Source organism: Scyliorhinus torazame, chromosome 3 (genome assembly GCF_047496885.1).
Source record: "Scyliorhinus torazame isolate Kashiwa2021f chromosome 3, sScyTor2.1, whole genome shotgun sequence".
NCBI lineage: Eukaryota > Metazoa > Chordata > Chondrichthyes > Carcharhiniformes > Scyliorhinidae > Scyliorhinus > Scyliorhinus torazame.
The window spans coordinates 103111388-103130976 of record NC_092709.1 but is presented as its reverse complement, the minus strand read 5'-3'; the positions used below and the strand labels follow the sequence as shown (position 1 = coordinate 103130976).

The window sequence follows — 19589 nt, the reverse complement described above, 5'->3', positions numbered from 1 at the left end:
CTCAACCGACGAGTACTTCCAATATTTTCTGTTTTTATTGAAGATTTCCAGCAAAGCAGTACCTTGATTTTTAAAAATTGTTTGTGTGCCTTTGAATGCCTTTATGAAAAATAAATCCCTTCAACAGCCTGGATTTTGACTGGACCCTTTCATCGGGCAGGAGATACAGAAGTCTGAGAACATGCACAAACATACTCAAAAACAGCTCCTTCCCCAGACTCCGAAACGACTCTCTTATGGACTGACCTCATTAACACTACACCCTGTATGCTTCACCTGATGCCAGTGCTTATGTAGTTACATTGTGTACCTTCTGTTGCCCTATTATGTATCTCTTTTATTTCCTTTTCATTTCATGTACTTAATGATCTGTTGAGCTGCTCGCAGAAAAATACTTTTCACTGTAGCTCGGTACACGTGACAATAAATAAATCCAATCCAATCCAATATTTCAGCCGTTGAAACGTGTTTTCAACCATATCTGTGCATTTTGACCAAACTGTTATTTCCCAACATGCAACCTGTACATCAACTGGAGTTCAAAGGCTCCCCCATTGCCTTATCCTGTGAGGATTCAAGTTTTTTTGCTCTTCTTTCCTCAAAGGTGAAATTGAAGATTGAATTCTCATAGCTATATTTCAGCCAGGTAGTGATCATCACAAGGCTTTAACCACCCATTCTCCATATTGCATAAGCCTCAGCTGATCTAGGTTTTGCCCCTCATATCCTACCCTGGGTCAAATCTTTCTCGCCCAACACCCCATTTTTATAGTGACTACTATTCTTTATGATTGAAATTCAAAAATCTCATCCTTGTATTAAATTTCTAGGTAGCCTCAGCCCAACCCTATCAATGAAATTTCAACTGCTATAACCTTCAATCCCTTTCCAATTTTCCATGATTGATTCAAGCCCCTGGTGCATTCACCCCTCCTTTCATTCTACCGTTGGCAACTGTGCATTCAACCCCCCTTTCAACCTACCATTGGTAACTTTGCCTTCAAGAATTTAGGTCCTATTTTCCCGACCCCTTTCCCCACAGATCAGCTTAATGTTCTTCTCCAAGTGATTTCCCCCACAAGGCTGTTGGACCCAGCACCCCTATTAACCCCACACTCCCCAGCAAACATTCTGCCAGAACACTGCAATACGCAATTATCCAATCCTGCGAAACGCTATCACATGTTGCGAAACATCTTTACAGTTTTTTCAGAATCCAGGAACACCCACTCATTGTAATTCTTTTATCCGTCCAGTTCAAGAAACCCTCTCAGTGCTCAAAGATTTCTACACTGCATTCCCAGTGCAATGCGATCCCAGAACCAAAGAGAGTTATTTCAGACCCTGAAACGTCCTTCCCTATTACACCAAGATACAAAAACATCCAAATGATTCCAGATCCCAGAACCTACACCAATATTCATGAGACCCTGAGATCTCCTGCCAATCCTCTCATATCTTAAGGATTACTATTTTGAGATCATCCTGACACCCAATGCTGTCTGAATTCAACCTTCCTTCTGTGTACTCCCAGATCTGAGGGCCAACCCCCAGTCCTACTAAATCACTAATTAGTATCCTGATTAATACTATTTAGCATAACATTCCTATAAAATATACAGGTCACCATGAGAATGTTGGGAGATCTGTTTGTTATCAAAGTAAACACAAAGCAAAGACTGCTATGTGGTAAAGTATGCAGAAAATGTTAATTTAGATCACTGATAATGAAATGTATCGTAGAAAATATGTTAATATCAGAAATACCTGCATATTTAAAAAAACCAGTATGTATACGTTTCAAAGAACACCGGGTATTTAACTTAAAACTGCATCTTTACCTTTTTTCCTAACATACTACCCTCCAGATTTCCAGATCAGAAAGAGGAGGAAAATCACCAGAAAAGTAAATTACGATAGCAGAGAGAAATTTGGATCTAGACAAAGTGCCACTTTGAATTTGGCTAAAGATGGAGTCTTCCTTCAATTTAAAAAATATATTTCATGGGATATAAGCATTACTGGCAAGGCCAGCATTTATTGCCCATCCGTAATTTCCCTCGAGAAGATGATGGTGAGCTGCCTTTTTGCACCGCTGCAGTCCATCTGGTCTAGGTATACCCAAAATATTGTTAGGAAGTGAGTTCCAGTGACAGTGAAGGAACTGTAATGTAGTTCAAGTCACATGGCAAGTGGCTTGGAGGGGAAGTTGCACACGGTGGTGTTCCCATGCATCTGCTGCCCTTGTTTTTCGAGGTGGTAGAGGTTGTGGGTTTAGAAGGTGCTGTCAAAGGACGCCTATCAAGTGGCTGCAGTGCATTTTGTGTTACAAGCCATTTGGGGACCAGTAACATTCTGTTTATAGTAGACAAATGTTTGAAATCCCCATTACCCATTAGGAGAATAAAGCCACAAAATTTCAGTTTTAAACAACCAAAATAAACTTTACTCAACAAAGTAAAACAATTTACAGTATCTAATTTATACTTTAACATCCAGAATTAACATAAGGTAAATATGAACTGGTAAACTGTGGTTAAGTACACCATACTGCACAATAAATGGCAGATGGGACCAAGACAGATCCCACAGATTTCTTAGCAACCCACCCAGACAGCAGTGACCACTGAAAACCACAAAATTGCATTAAAACTGTCTCGTCATAACTTTAGAATATCTGACCTCGGAATTCTCTCAAAGGCCGCTCTGATCTGGACTGCCTTAATGACTGTTCACCTCCTGATGGTCCAGTCTGTTCTCCCGAGACTGTATTCCATGGGATTCACAGATGTATTCCCACTTCTAATTAGAGACACAATTCTAGCCCTTTCACAGATCGCTAGTTGCACTAAGTTGGCACTGACCCTGGGTTTCCCAGATACACCAAGATATGAATGGCTCCCAGAGCTTCTCTGAGCCCTAATTGCCTGGCACAGAACCAGTGAACTTCCTCTCCCCAGGGGCTTCTTTGAGACCTAACTGTCTGGGAATAAGTGAACACCTCCCAGGGACTCTCTGTGAGCTGCAAACCACATGAGATCCAAATTGCAACCAATCCTCTCTCCCAGCAAAGACACCAATAAAATGAAACCAGAGAACATTCTTGATGATGACCTAGCTTTTCAGGGTTCATTGAATGCTTGAATACTAATTTAACTCCCAACTTCAAAACAGAACATCTCTCTGGGCTGCACTTCTCTGCAAACAGTGTATACATCACATCTCCAGTTACGTAAGTCAATCTGCTGTTTTAAGGCTCCATTCTCTTCAATTAAACACACATGGGTAACCTTTTGAACTGCCATTGTCTTTTGGGTGTTCTGGCAATCTCTAAAGCTCAGTATTCCAGTTACCTTACCTTCACAACAATAATTTTCCTAAAACTACACATTACTTCTAAAATATTAATGTGAACCATGAACTAGATATTCATCACATGCGTATATGTTGCAAACTGCTGCCACTGTGCATTGGTGGTGCAATGACTGAATTTTTTTAATGCTGGATGGCACGCCAATCTAACAGCCTGCTTTGTCCTGGATGGTGTCAACCTTTGTGAGTATTGTTGGAGCCACACTCGTCCAAGCAAGTAGAGAGTATTGCATCACACTTGCAGATGGTTGCTAAGCTCTGGGGAGTCAAAAGGTGAGTTAACTCACCATAGAATCCCCAGCCTCTGACCTGCTCTTGTAGCCACAGTATTTATATGACTGGTCCAGTTAAGTCCTGCTCAATGTTAACTCCCAGGATGTTGATGATTGTGGATTTAGTGATGGTGATACCCTTGAATGTCAAGGTGTGATGGAGAGATCCTCTCTCGTTGGAGATGGTCATTGACTATTATTTGTGTCGTGCAGATGTTATTTGCTGCGCCTTTTTCAGCCATTTCCTTCTTACATTCCGATTTAGACATTGCCATTTTGGCCTGCACTAAACTGAATTCTGGCAGAACCTGACACCATTTGGAAAAAATGCTGCGGTTAGTATGAGAATTGGGTGTGACTGGCAGAGAAAATCTCCTGCAGCTATTTGATTCAAAACCACTACCACTAAAAAAAACAGAATGAGGTGGAAGGAAGGGAGAAAGAGGGAGGGAGTGGGCAGCAAGAACAGTGGGGGGCAATGGGCAGAAAGTTGGCCTCTACGTTTCGGAGAGAGAACATTTGGGGAGCAAAGGACCCTATGGAAAGTGGCACACATGGAAGTATGGCAATTTAAAAAAATAAATGCCGAGTATTTAGAAACAAACATTAAAAAGTTGCAGAATTTAAAGCTTCAACCAGTTCTTAAACTCTCTACAATGTAACAGAAGGCTGAACTAACAAAGAACATTTATAAAGCCACTAGATTGCATGGTCACAATGACAAGGTATGTAACATTATATACAAGGAAAAATTAGCTTAAAGGTTGTGACAAATGTGTCAAAACGGAAGTTGAATGAAGCAGAGAGGTAGTGTGCGCAGTCAGCCAACGTTAATATATTAATACAATAAGCAGATGATTTGGGAGACAATACCTTGGACAAATCTCTGAAGTTGCTTGGCAGTGTCAGATCCAATTCTTCGGATTCATAATTAGTTATCACCCAAGGAAAAACCGGATACTGATTCAAGTCATTGTAAGTCCGACCTCAACAGAAAAAGAATTAACATTTAATACACCAGCCGGGAGATACAAATCTGGACAGTATGTTTTCAAGGCAGTCAAATAAGAATGGTACTAAACTGCTAACTTCCAATACATGTAAACAATTGTTAAGTAACTTGAACAATGCATGTTAAAAGACATATGGCATTGATCCTAGTGGTTGATAATAGGAGATGATAAATGGATTCACTGCTATGCTTGTCAATACGGGAAAAAACATCAACTGAAGGAAGAGGGAATCTTTTAAAACGACTTGCATTTATGCAGCAACTTTGAAGTAATCAAACGTCTCATGGTTCTTCACAAAGGAGAAAGCTGACCAAGATGAGAAAAGTAAGAAGACATGACTGTATGTTTGGACAGAAAGGTATTTGAAGGCACAATGAGAGTTTGTAAGGTAAAGAGATTTAGGTAATGAGTTCCAGAGAGATGAAACAAGATGGCACTACCAATGAATGAGTGGCAGGATAGGATTCCAGATTCAAGAAACTGGTTGACGCTATGGAAGGAGGGAGGAGCTAAGCCATGAAAGAATCTGTGAACAATATTTTTAAATTTAGTTTATTATGGGACAGAAAGCATGAACAAGCAGGATCCAGCACATGACAGGAAGCAGGCTACTGAACTTATGAATTTTATTGTGCATATGACCAACACCGGATGAGAGAAGTTGGGTCCAGAGTTAACAAAAGTGATTCCATGCCATCTGACCAAGCCTGAGGGAGTCAGCGAGGGTGAGTCGGAGACAAGTAAGAAAGCTTCAGTTTTCCCACATTTCAGGTGGAACAAATTCTTGCTCCCTTGTAGGGAGTCTGACAACAAAGGTGATCGTTGAATTGAGGATAGCAATGAAGAGGCAGAGATTGGTGTTATCAGAATACAGATGGAAACTGACTTATGTCTGTGAATAGTGTCCTATGAGAAAGTGGCACAGGAGGACATTTTGGGGTGAAGGGGTGACTGGGAGTGATAGGAGAAGCCATTACTGGAAACGTCCTGGCTAGATAGGGATTAGTAGTATCCAAGAACAGGAGAGATGGCAGAGAAGGATTAAGATGTCAGGAGGACAAGGATGGCACATTGTGATTGCATTTCCAGCAGATATAATTGGCAATTTGGGGGAATATGGGGAGAGGTGAGCAGCTAAAGGCATGGTCGCCAATACTGGAGTGATTAAAACCAGGTATATTCAAATGGAGATGCGCAGATATTTTGGAAATATTTTGGATGTTAGTAGGAGTGGAGGAGATTACAGATATAGGGAGGAGTGAAGCAAGGTAGCAATTCAAAAACAAGGACTTTAAAATTGAGGCATTGCTTAACCAGGAACCAATGTTGGTGACAAAGTTAGGACATGGACACCAGAATTTTGGATACTCTCAAGTTCACAAGGGGTGGAACAGCGGACATTAGCCAGAATCATAATCACAACAATCAAGCCTCGATATTAGCAGTAGATGAACTGAGGCAGGTGCAGAGTCTGACGATATTATTGGATGGAGATAAAAATCAGCGGTCTTAGTGATGGGGCACACATGCAGTCAGAAACTCATCTCAGTGTCAAATATGATGGGCTGGATTCTCCGCTGGCGGGATGCTCCATTTTGCTGGCAGCCTAGGGGTTTCCTGACGGCGTGGGACTGCCCCACATTGGGAAACCCCATTGACCAGCTGGCGTAATGGTCCATCCTGCCGATGTGGTAAAACAGAAATGTGGCGAAGCGGGGAGGAGAATCCAACCCGATATCTGGTTTTTGCACAATCTGGTTCAGTCTCTCACATTTGCCAAGGAGAAGGATGGAATTGGTGGCTAGGGCATAGAGTTTGTGATGGGGAACGATAGGTAATGGATCATAACATCCAAGCTCCCCAGTGTCAGATTTGGGGGTATCCCAAAGTGCGAACTTCTTTTGGACAATGCGAAAATGTAATTTAAATCGCAAACTTGGTTCCACCAGATCTACACAAGTAGTTATCCAGAAAAAGTTAGAAGAATTACAACCTCTGCTAACTTCTGGGCAACTACTGTACAGACCTTCTCAACAGGCTCCCCCATTCCCCGACGGGGCCATCCCCACAGTAGTCCCCACCCTTCCCCCTGACTCCCCAAGTGATTCCTTCTGACCCAACCTGACATCATCCAGCAACTAATGCCGTAAAAATGGAGGCATGTCCTCCTTCAATTCCTCTCTCCTACTCATTGATGCTGTGCTTTGGAATTGCTGCGTTGCCTGGATCTCACCCAGACTGACTCAGAAGTTGGGTGAGACAGGCACGGAAGAAATTTCACGCAATTCATTTTGCACGGAATGGCAATATGACACCGATTGCCACTCCGAGTAAGTTACTGCTTCAGTGTTCTCAATATTTAGGAGCAGAACATTTCTGCTTATTCAGTTTTGGATAGGAGACAAGCAGTCTGAGGATTTAGAGACAATGGAGGGGTTTAGACAGGTGGTGCTGAGGTAAAGCTGGTGTTGAGGACAAGGAGGGATAGCTTGCCTGAAAGTAAATGAAATGAAAATCGCTTATTGTCACAAGTAGGCTTCAAATGAAGTTACTGTGAAAAGCCCCTAGTCGCCACATTCCGGCATCTGTTCGGGGAAGCTGGTACGGGAATTGAACCCACGCTGCTGGCCTTGTTCTGCTTTACATGCCTTTGTCGCAGCACATATGTTGACATTTGTGTCTTCACTAAGAACTATTTTCTTACTGTAGCAGGGCAGAAACTAGATTGGATTACTTCACCTTTCAACTTTTCTTTGCAATTTTATGCTTCTATTTACATGACTAACTATGCAACCAATCTCTACTCATATGATAATCATGCCATCGCAAAAATTAGTTTAGTGAACCTTTGCTGCCCTCCATCATGGCAAGTATATCATATCTTAGTTAAGGAGACCAAAACTGCACACAATACTCCAGGTGTGGTCTCACCAAGATTCTGTACAGCTGCAGTGAGATATCCTTGTTCCTGAACTCAAGTGCCCTTGCAATGAACGTCAACATACCATTTGCTTTCTCAATTGCTTGCTGCACCTGCATTGCTTGATTTCAGTGACTAGTGTACAACACTAGTCTGGTCCCTTTGTATATCAACATTTTCCAATCGATCATTATAAACTAATACCTTGCCATTCTGATTTTCCTACCTAAGTGGATAACTTCGCATTTATCCACAATTGTCATATGAGGAGAGATTGGGTTGAGAAGGCCTGTGTTCACTGGAGATGGAAGAAACTCCAGGATGCACGGATGATATTTCTCCTGGCTGGGGAGTCCAGAAAACAATATGATTTAGGAGCAGAATTAGGCCATTCGGCCCATCTAGTCTGCTCCGCCATTCGATCACAGCTGATATTTTTCTCATTCCCATTCTCCTGCCTTCTCCATATAACCCCTGATCCCCTTATTAATCAAGAACACCAGGTACTGTTACCTACAGGGTTACAGACCAAGAGGTGGAAAATGGAATTAAGACTCTTTCTTAGAACAAGGGATCTCAATCTCAGGATATGGAGAGGCCATTTAGGACTGAGATGAGGAGATATTTTTTCACTCAGAGGGTTGTCAACCTATGGAATTCTCTACCACAAAAGGCTGTGGAGGCCAAGTCACTGAATATATTTAGGAAGGAAATAGATTTCTAGATTCCAAAGACATCAAGGAGTCTGTGGGAGTATGGCCTTGAGATAGAGGATCAGCCATGATCAGACTGAATGGCGGAGCAGGCTCAAAGGGTTGAATAGCCCTATCCTATTCTTATTTTCAATGTTTCTATATGTTACTTCATCTGCCATGCAAATGCCCACTCACTCAACTTGTCTAAATCACTTTGAAGCATCTCAAAATTCTCCTCACCCTCGCATTCCCACCAAGTTGTGTGTCGTCAGCAAACTTAGAAATATTACATTTAGCTCCCACATTCAAATAACTGGTGTATATTGGGAATAGCTGGGGCCCCAAGAATTGATTCCTGTGATATCCCACTAGTCACCACCTGCCACTCTGAAAAAGACCCATTTATTCCTACTGTCTGTTTCCTGTCTACTAATCAATTCTCAATCCATGCCAATATATTACCTCCAAACCCATGTGTTTTAATTTTGCACACTAGTGTCTTATGTGGGATTTTATCAAAAGTTTTCAGAAATTCCAATTACACCACATCCTAGACTCCATGTCTTATAATGCCTGAACAATCTAGCATGTCAATAACTTACCTTCAATTTAATGTGCTTGAATATTAACTAAGTCTCCTAGGTGTGATCTTATCAGAGGTCTTCTGGGTGTCCATTTAACCAACATCCATAGACATTCCCCCTCTCAAAAAAACAATTGGGTTCATTAGACATGACATACCCTTTACCAATCAATGTTGGCTTTTGCTAATCAACTCAAATTTATCGGTTTAGAATCTCTGCCTTTAATTGGAGATTCCAATTACATCATCACAACAGACACCAGATTAACAGGTCTACAACTTCCTGATTTCTCCATTCCCACTAAACAAAGTTGCTTTTGAAATTTTCCAATTTAGAGTGTCAGAGGAAGCTGTTCGACATTGAAAAAAAAATCTGGGATTGTATTTATTTTCCAGAATTACTTTGTACTGGACGGAAAGCTCGGCGTGTCATAGAATTGTAGGCAATGGTCATGAAGAAGAGAACTATATTGGAAGGAAAGCATGAGTGGTTGACCATAAGAAACCATAATGGAATCAAAAGCAGAATGAAGAAGAGCTTAGTAAGTTGATAATAACAGCAGCATTGTGGTGGGTGGAGACCTAAAGAATAAGAAGTTGGAAATTTTGAAGATGGAAAGGCAACTTAGAGCAAGAGGGTAGTGTTTCTTCCTCGGGTTAGAAGATGATAGTTGTGGATCGAAGCAGCCAAAGATAAATGGATGATGAGGACGATGAAGTAGTCATGACAGGTAGTCTCATCCATGATCAGAAGGATGGAAGGAGCAATTTTTAAGATCATGGAATCATAATTTGTGAGGAAAGGAGACAATGCGATTATTCTGATTGGTGGGACATGACAAGTGGTGATCCAGAGGAAGCTGCTCTTGCCCACCTACTCACTTCACAGGTACAAAGTACCCCCATCTTTAATGAGAGAGGAGGCCAACACCTCCCACAACAGTATAAATCTGACACTATTTCTAATTCTCTCTAGTTTTGACAAAGAGTCATCCAGACTCGAAACATTAGCTCTCTTCTCTCTCCAAAATGCTGTCAGAACTGCTCAGATTGTCCATTACGTTGTGTTTTTGTTTCAGATTTCAGCATCCGCAGTCATTTGCTTTTATTTACATCAGTGCAAAAGATAAGACGCATGCATTCGCAACAATCTTCAGCCAGAAGTACAGAGTGGATGATCCATCTTTGCCTCCTCCACAGGTCCCTAGTACTACAGATACCAGTCTTCAGTCAATTTGATTCGCTCCATGTGATATCAAGAAACGCAGAAGGCAACGGTTACTGCAAAGGCTATGGGCCCTGACAATATTCCGACAATCGTCCTAAAGACTTGTACTCCAGAACTTCCCGTGTCCAGAGACTGTTCACGTACAGCTACAACACTTTTATTTACCCGGCAATGTGGACAATTGCTCAGGTGTGTCCTATACACAAGAAACAGGACAAATCCAACAAAGCCAATTACCACCCCATGAGTCTATTCTCGATCATCAGCAAAGTGATGGAATGGGTATCATAAGTGCTATCAAGTGACACTTACTCGGAAATAACCTGCTCATGGACGCTCAGTTTGGGTTCTGCCAGGGTCACTCAGCTCCTGATCTCATTACAGCCTTGGTTCAAACATGGACAAAAGAGCTAAATGCCAGAGATGAGGTGAGCTGACTGCCTTTTTGCTATAGTTACTGCACCACTCTCTTTCTCCCCTGCGGGATTTTCTTCAAATCCTGTGGTGATTTCTTCACTCAGGATTTGGAAACATTTTTGGCAGCATTTCATCCCTGTCGTCTTTAGCCCCTATTTGTAATAATCACCTATTTTTGCCTTCGGGCGTGGACCCTTCATTCAAGTCTTGGAAGGCAAAGGGGCTTATACATTTTATGGATCTATTTGTAGAGGGGAGATTCGCCAGTTTTGAGGAACTGGCTGTCAAATTCCAGTTGCCCAGTTCAAACCTCTTTCGTGAATTTAAGAGTTTTCCTTTTCCCCTAGCCACCTCCTTGCTGAGGAGGGTTTTGTCCTTGTACAGCCTGACAATGGATCTATTTCAGATCTGTATCACCGTATCCTTTCGTCCGATCCCGCCATGTAGATGAGGTGAGGGAGAGGTGGGAGAGGGAACTGGGTCCTATGCTTACTGAAGAGGCTTGGAGGGAAGCCCTCTACAGGGTGAACTCCACTTCTTCCTGCGCCCCAAGACTAATTCAGTTTAAAGTATTACACAGAACTGGATGAAGGCGAGCATGAGTGGGTTTTTCCAGGATGTGGAAGAGAAGTGTGATCATTGCTCGTTTACGTCAGCTAACCACACTCACATGTTTTGGTCTTGTCCCAGACTTGCTAGCTTTTGGGTTTCCTTTTTTAATATATATCAGAGATTCTTCAGGTGGTTCTAGACTAATGTCCATTAGTAACCATTTATCTCCTTTTTTTAAAGATTTAAACACCGTCAGCTGTGAGGGGGTTTAGTTTATCATAGAATCATAGAATTTTACAGTGCAGAAGGAGGCCATTTAGCCCATGGAGTCTGCACCGGTTCCCGGAAAGATCACCCCACCTAAGCCCACACCCTCCACCCTATTCCCGTAATTCAGTAACCCAACCTAACCTTTCTGGACATTAACGGCAATCTAGTATGGCCAATCCATCTAACCTGCACATCGTTGGACTTAGGGAGGAAACCGGAGCACCCGGAGAAAATCCACACAGACACGGGAAGAACCTGCAGACTCCGCACAGTGACCCAAGCCGAGAATCGAACCTGGGACCCTGGAGCTGTGAAGCAACTGCGTGAACCACTGTGCTACAGTGACACCCCTGATAGTGGGGTTAAGTTTTATGTTGCAATTCTGATGAAAGATCTGTGTATAACTTTTTGACATTATACTTTTATATCTTTGATGATTAGGGATTGTTTATAATATGGTTATGTGGGGTGGCACATGGCACAGTGGTTAGCACTGGGACTACTGCGCTGAGGACCCGGTATTGAATCTCGGCCCTGGGTCACTGTCCATGTGGAGTTTGCACATTCTCTCAGTGTCTGCACGGGTTTCATCCCCACAACCCAAAGATGTGCTGGTTAGTTAGATTGGCCACGCTAAATTGCCCTTTCATTGGAAAAGAAAAATAATTGGGCACTCTAGATTTATAGATAAAAAAATAATATGGTTAATGTTTGTTTATTAAATATATTTACAAAAGAAAAAGAGAATTACTACCTTTGATATCAAGGCTGCATTGACAGAGTATGACATCAAGAAACCCTAGCAAAACAAAAGTCAATGGGAATCTGGGGGAAAACCTTCTGCTGATTGGAGTCATACCTGGCACAAAAATGGCATCACGGTGGCGCAGTGGTAGGATTGCTGCTTCACGGCGCTGAGGTCCCAGGTTTGATCCCAGCCCTGGGTCACTGTCCATGTGGAATTTGCACGTTCTCCCTGTCATTGCGTGGGTTTTGCCCCCACAGCCCAAAAGGTGTGCAGGTTAGGTGGATTAGCCACACTAAATTGCCAATTAATTAGAAAAATGAATTGGGTATTCTAAATTTATTTTAAAAATACCTGGCACAAAAGGAAGGTGGATCTGGTGGTTGGAGGTCAATCATCTCAGCTCCAGAATATCAGTGCAAGAGTTTCTCAGGGAAATGTCCTAGGCCCAACCATCTTCAGCTGCTGCATCAGTTACCTTCCTTCCATCTTAAGGGTAGAAGTGGGGATGTCCACTGATATTCAATGGCACGTGACTTCTCAGATATTGAAGCAGTCCATATCCAAAAACAGAAAGACCTGGACAATATCCAGGTTTGGACTGAAAGGTAGCAAGTAACGTTCGCGCCACACACGTGCCAGGCAATGACCATCTTCAACAAGAGAGGATTAACCATAGCCCTTGACATTCAATGGCATCCCCATTGCTGAATCTCCCACTATCAACATCCTGGGTGTTACCATTGACCAGAAACTGAACTGGGCCTGCTATATAAGATACTGCGACCACCAGGGCAGGCCAAAGGCTAGGAATCCTGCAGAGAGTAACTCACCTCCTGACCTCCAAAGGTCTATCCACATTTACAAGGCACAAACCAGGAGTTTAATGGAACACTCTCCATTTTCCTGGATGAGTACAGCTGCAGCAAAACTCAAGAAGCTTGACGCCATCCAGGACAAAGCAGCCTGCTTGATTTCTCCCCCTTCCACAAAACTTAAATCCCTCCACCACTGACGAATAGTGGCAGCAGTGTGTACCATCTACAAGATGCACTGCAGGAACTCACCAAGGTTCCTTAGGCAGCACCTTCCAAACGCACAACCACCATCATCTAGAAGGACAAGAGCAGCAGATAACAGGGAACACCAACATCTGGCGGTTCCCCTCCAAGTTACTCACCATCCTGACTTCAAAATATATTGCCTTTCCTTCACTGCCACTGGATCAAAATCCTGGAATTTCCTCCCCAACAGCACGGGTGTACCTACACCTCATAGACTGAAGCGGTTCAAGGCAGCACATCACCACCTTCTGAAGGGCAACTAGGGATGGGCAATAAATGCTGGCCTAGCCAGCGATGCCCACAGCACATAAAATAATTTTAAAGAAAGAAAATCAAAAGCATTTGTTGTTCTTTATCACAAAAGGGTTGAGATACAAGGGAAGGGAGCTTATGATGTAGTTACAGACAGCAAATAGTCAGATTGCACCTGGAATATTGCATTTTGTTCTAAGCACTGCATCTCAGGAAGAATATTTGGTCTTAGCACAGATTTACTAAGATGAGACCAGGGCTTAAAAGGTGATATTAGGAAGACAGGTTTCATAAATTTGAGCTCTGCACCATGCGTATAGAAGGCCAAGAAGTGATCTAATTGAGGTGTTAAACATGATTAAAGGGTTTGATTAAGAAGATACAGAGATACTATTTCCTCTGGTGAGGAAATCCAGAATGGTCGTTCTCTTAAAATTACTTAAAATTTCGGAGTGAAATTATGAAGCAGTTTTTCATACAAAGTGTAATGAAAATATTTAATTATCCTTCACAAAGGCCTTTGTTGCTGGAAAAATGGAAATTATCAAAACAGAGATTGACAGATTTTTATTAGGTAAGGTTATCAAGAGATATGGCACAAACGTGGAAGAGGTAAATTGACATACAGATCAGCCATGATCTAATTAAATAGTTTAACAAGTTGAATGGTCTACCCCTCACCATAGTTCAAAGTTACTAAGGCCCAGCATATAGTTTCTTTGGTATATTAACATAATTTAATGTATTTTCCTCCAACACAATGATTAATAGCTTGAAACAAAGATGGACAACTAGGCTAAGGTGTAAAAGAACATGTTGAGGGTAACATACCAACTTGAAGACACAAGGTGATTCATATCTCAGATGATTTTGCAAAATAAAGCATGGAAATCAAGCTTGCTAAACAATTATTTTTGAAATTGCACTAAAATGCACAATCACAGGAATTTTAGTTCAAAGGTTTGTTAACTAAAATCAATCTTTTCCCCCATTTTTGTCGAAACCATCCCATTTTCAAGCAAAGTCCTTGAACAGAACAACATATAAACAAGCCACACACTTAAGGTTTTAAGTATATTTTAATATTTAATAAGATCTGAGTAGTTGTCGTCAAGATAATAGTGTTACCTGAATCAGCTGAAAGGAGATGCATTCTAATGGGATGAAACAGATAGGAGTGTCAACTCTTATCCATTTATTTTTCTCCTGAAGGAACATGGTTAAAAGCTGACAAAGCTTATCTTCTATCCTAGCCATTATGTTGGAACACTTGTTTCCAATGAGATGTCAGGCTGAACTTACAAGTTATGAACTGAAGGCTTTAATTTGTAAAATGGTAAATTGTTGGAAACCTTTCTAAACTTAAAACAACTTAAAAGTCTAGGTGCAAACAAGATTTTATATTGTTTAGCACAGAGCTAAATCGCTGGCTTTGAAAGCAGACCAAGACAGGCCAGCAGCACGGTTCAATTCCCGTAACAGCCTCCCCGAACAGGGGCCGGAATGTGGCGACTAGGGGCTTTTCACAGTAACTTCATTTGAAGCCTACTTGTGACAATAAGCGATTTTCATTCATTCATTTCATTTCATATTAACTATTTGAACAATATTACAGGCGAAATATGGAATGCAAATTTGCAACAAAGAAAATCTAATTCTGAGGCAATAGGGAAAGCCCAACAGATCTTATGGTGTACAAACAATGGAATAGAGCACAACTTCCAAGAATTGAATATGAGGATGATGCACTGGTCAGACCACAACTGGACAATTGTGTATAGCATGGCATGGTGGCAGTGCAATAGCACCCGTGGTATGGGGAATGTTTACCGTCAGAATATTCAAGATTTTCAAAGGAATAGAGAAAATAGATTCTCTGAATGTGTTTGAAATTGCCACAAACTGAAAAGCAGGGAAGGTGTATTGATAATTGTCACGTAAAGAAAGACTACATAGTGCCTTTGAGGGCCAATGGATACATAGAAGCATACATAGAAAATAGGAGGCGGCCATTTGGCCCGTTGAGCGTGCTCCGCCATTCATTATGATAATCGCTGATCATCAAGTTCAATAGCCTGATCCCGCCTCCCCCTAGATTCCCATTACCCTGATCCCGCCTGTCATGATATCCATATTAACATATTATGGTGCAATCACACACACACTGATGGACAGATCGACGGACCAATCAACACACACGCAGCATCACAGCCAATCACCAGTGAGAGCACACGCACTATAAAACAGGGAACACCACAGTTCCCACTCATTCCACCAGGAAATAGCTCAGAGCACAGAGCTCACAGCGTGCCACTCAGACATACACCATGTGCTGAGTGCCTCTCTAAGATAGTGCTAGGGCTGGGTCCACAGGTTAGCTGGAGAAGTACGAACCACAGCCAGAAGCTTACAGTTGTTGTTATCCAGAATAATAAAACAGAGTTGCACCATCTGGTACAGAGTTGTACCAACCGCGTTGGTTCGTTTGTACAGCGGAACACCCAACACGACATAGTCTCAGGATTGGAACCCAGCAACTGTGAGACCTACCTGCACATCTTCAGAGATCCGCCATCCTGCGCCATGGACACCATAAGCCCGCCGCAGCCGCTCCAAATCGCTGGAAACCTCGGCGTCAACTGGAAGCTGTTTAAACAGCGCTTCCAGCTCTTCCTAGAAGCCACAGACAGGGAGAATGCATCGGACACCAGGAAGGTCGCCCTCCTCTTCTCCACGGCAGGGCAACACACCATCCACATCTACAACTCCCTGGCATTTGCGGAAGGCGAGGACAAGACGAAGTACAAGACGGTCCTTCTAAAACTTGAGCAACACTTCAGCATCAAAGTAAATGAGAGTTTCGAGACGTACCTCTTCCAGCAGCGCCTGCAGGGTAAGGATGAGCCTTTTCAATCTTTTTTGACACACCTCCGTATACTCGCGCAGTCCTGCGGCTATGAGGCCACCTCCGATTCCATGATTCGGGATAGTTTTTGGGGTCACCTCGGGCACCCTACGCCAGCAGCTCCTCAAAATAAAGAGCCTCACCCTAGCCACCGCCACTGAAACCTGCGTCCTCCACGAAAACGCGAACAGCCGGTATTCCCAATTCCAGGCAGCCGAATCGGCACGGCAGGGATCCTACGAGGCCGAGCAGGTCCAGTCGATCGAGTTCCTCCCGGCCTGCGGCCCAGATGAGGGCGGCCATTTTGCGCGCTTTCCGAGGCTTCCCGTGCTTGTACACGCCAAAAGAGACGTCGACGCAGAGGGACGTGACGCGCAGGTGCGCTCTACGCAGGACCGAACTGCGCATGCGCCGTGGCGCAACGAACGCCATGACGTCACGACGTGCGGCAACTGTGGATCCGCACATTTAAAGCGGCAATGTCCAGCCAAAACTCGACAATGCCTCCGCTGTGGCAAGATGGGCCACTACGCTGCCTGCTGTCGAGCAGCTCAACCTGCCAACGCTCCCCAATTCCGCCAGCCTCGCAGGGACGTGCGAGCCATTCAGCCTCCATTCACCGAGTCATACCCTGACGACGTACAGACCGGTGATACTGACGACCGGGAAGCCTTCCGCGTTGCGGTAATAAACAGAAATCGCATGTCCCCAAGTAGGACCCACCAGCCGATGCCAGTGCCTGTGTTAATCCGGGCGATAAATGGTGTGCCACCCTAATGGTCAACCGATCACCAATCACATTCCGTTTAGATACTGGTGCCTCCGCCAGTCTCATTGCATGGTCAGCCTTCTACGCCATGAAGGTCAAACCACCGATTCGGCCATCCCGCTGTCAGTTGGTCGATTACAACGGTAATGTTATCCCGGCCATGGGATCCTGCCAGCTCGAGGTTACACACAATTCATACACAGCCACACTGTCTTTTGAGATAGTTGGATCCTCGAAGGACTCCCTGCTAGGCGCACAGGCGTGCAAGATTCTCCACCTCGTTCAGCGGGTACACACACTGTCTCCAGAAGGCACGTCCGATTTCCCGGATGCAGACTTTAGGGCACAGCTCCACTCGCTCCTCGCCCACAACCAGGAGTCTTTCGAGGGCATGGGCACACTGCCCTACACTTACAGAATATGGCTCAAACCGGACGCCACCCGTCATTCACGCACCTCGTAGAGTCCCAGCACCACTCAAGGATGGCATCAAGCAGCAGCTGCAGGGTCTCCAGGACCAAGAAGTGCTTTCCCGGGTCACGGAGCCTACGCCATGGGTCAGCTCCATGGAGTGCGTAAAAAAGCCCTCTGGCGAATTCCGGATCTGCATCGACCCGAAAGACCTGAACAATAACATCATGAGGGAACACTACCCCATACCCAAACGGGAAGAGATCACGAGCGAAATGGCCCGGGCTAAAATCTTTACCAAGCTTGATGCCTCAAAGGGTTTTTGGCAGATTCAGCTGGATCAGTCCAGCAGGAAGCTGTGTACTTTCAACACTCCCTTTGGCAGGTACTGCTACAATAGGATGCCGTTTGGCATCATCTCGGCATCCGAGGCGTTTCATCGAATCATGGAACAGATGATGGAGAGCATCGAAGGCGTGCGCGTCTATGTTGACGACGTCATCATCTGGTCCACCACACAACAGGAGCACATCAGTCGTCTCCAGCGCGTCTTTGCTCGGATACGAGAACACAGCCTGCGCCTCAACCGAGCCATGTGTTCTTTTGGCCAAACTGAGCTAAAGTTTCTGGGGGACCACATATCCCGGTCAGGGGTGCATCCGGATGCAGACAAAGTGACAGCTATTGCAGCCATGCCGCAGCCGGCAGACAAAAAGGCAGTGCTACGCTTTCATGGGATGGTCAACTTCCTGGGGAAGAACTTCCGGTTGCGGCTATGCGGCCAAGGTGCTTAGGGGGTTTATGGACCAGGTGGGGGGAGTAGATCCGTGGAGATTTGCTAGGCCCCTGGCCAGGGAATTTTCTTCTTTTTCCCAAGTACACAAAGCCTACTCCCGGATAGATTTTTTTGTTTTGAGCAGGGCGCTGATCCCGAAAGTGGAGGGAACGGAGTACTCGGCCATAGCCATCTCAGACCACGCCCCGCACTGGGTGGAGCTGGAGTTGGGAGAGGAGAGGGACCAACGCCCGCTGTGGCATCTGGATGTGGGATTACTGGCAGATGAGGTGGTGTGCGGGAGGGTACGGGGGTGCATTGAAAGATATTTGGAGGCCAACGACAGCGGGGAGGTGCAGGTGGGGGTAGTATGGAAGGCGCTGAAGGCGGTGGTCAGGGGAGAGTTAATCTCCATCAGGGCTCACAGGGAGAAGAGAGAGGGCAGGGAAAGGGAGAGGTTAGTGGGGGAGATCCTAAGGGTGGACAGGAGATACGCAGAGGCCCCTGAAAAGGGACTACTTAGGGAGCAGCGAAGTCTCCAGACGGAATTCGACCTGTTGACCACAGGGAAGGCAGAGGCACAGTGGAGGAAAGCACAGGGGGCGACGTAGGAGTATGGGGAAAAGGCGAGCCGGATGCTGGCACATCAGCTCCGTAAGAGGATGGCAGCGAGGGAGATAGGTGGAGTCAAGGATGGCAGGGGAACTACGGTGCGGAGTGCGGGGAAAGTAAATGAGGAGCTGTACAGGGGATGCGACGGTTTCTGGATCAACTGAGGTTCCCGAGGGTGGAGGAGCAGGAGGTCGCTGGTTTGGGGGCGCCAATTGGGTTGGAGGAGCTGGTTAAAGGACTGGGGAGCATGCAGGCGGGGAAGGCCCCGGGCTAGATGGGTTCCCGGTTGAGTTTTACAGGAAGTCTGCGGACGTCTTAGCCCCGTTGCTGGTGAGGACTTTCAATGAGGCAAGGGAGGGGGGGACCCTGCCCCCGACAATGTCCAGGGTGCTGATTTCTCTGATCCTGAAGCGGGACAAGGAACCACTGCAATGTGGGTCGTATAGGCCGATTTCGCTCCTTAATGTGGATGCTAAGTTGCTGGCAAAAGTGCTGGCTACGAGGATTGAGGACTGTGTCCCGGGGGTGATTCACAAGGACCAGACGGGATTTGTAAAGGGCAGGCAGCTAAACACCAATGTGCGGAGGCTCCTAAACGTGATTTTGATGTCATCGGTGGAGGGAGAGGCGGAGATAGTGGCAGCTATGGACGCGGAGAAGGCCTTTGACCGGGTGGAGTGGGAGTATCTCTGGGAAGTGTTGCGGAGGTTTGGGGAGGGGTTTATCAGTTGGGT

General features: G+C 44.7%; 1 protein-coding gene across 2 annotated transcripts in view; it reads right to left on the bottom strand.

The window, feature by feature from the left end:
* The window catches only part of LOC140408621 (lipopolysaccharide-responsive and beige-like anchor protein), a 1704725-nt gene that overhangs the window by 334867 nt on the left and 1350269 nt on the right, over window positions 1-19589 (bottom strand). For both annotated transcript variants that reach the window (XM_072496077.1, XM_072496078.1), the window contains exon 43: window positions 4518-4630. In XM_072496077.1, the coding sequence (XP_072352178.1) occupies window positions 4518-4630 (113 nt within the window). The remainder of the gene's footprint in view (window positions 1-4517; window positions 4631-19589) is intronic.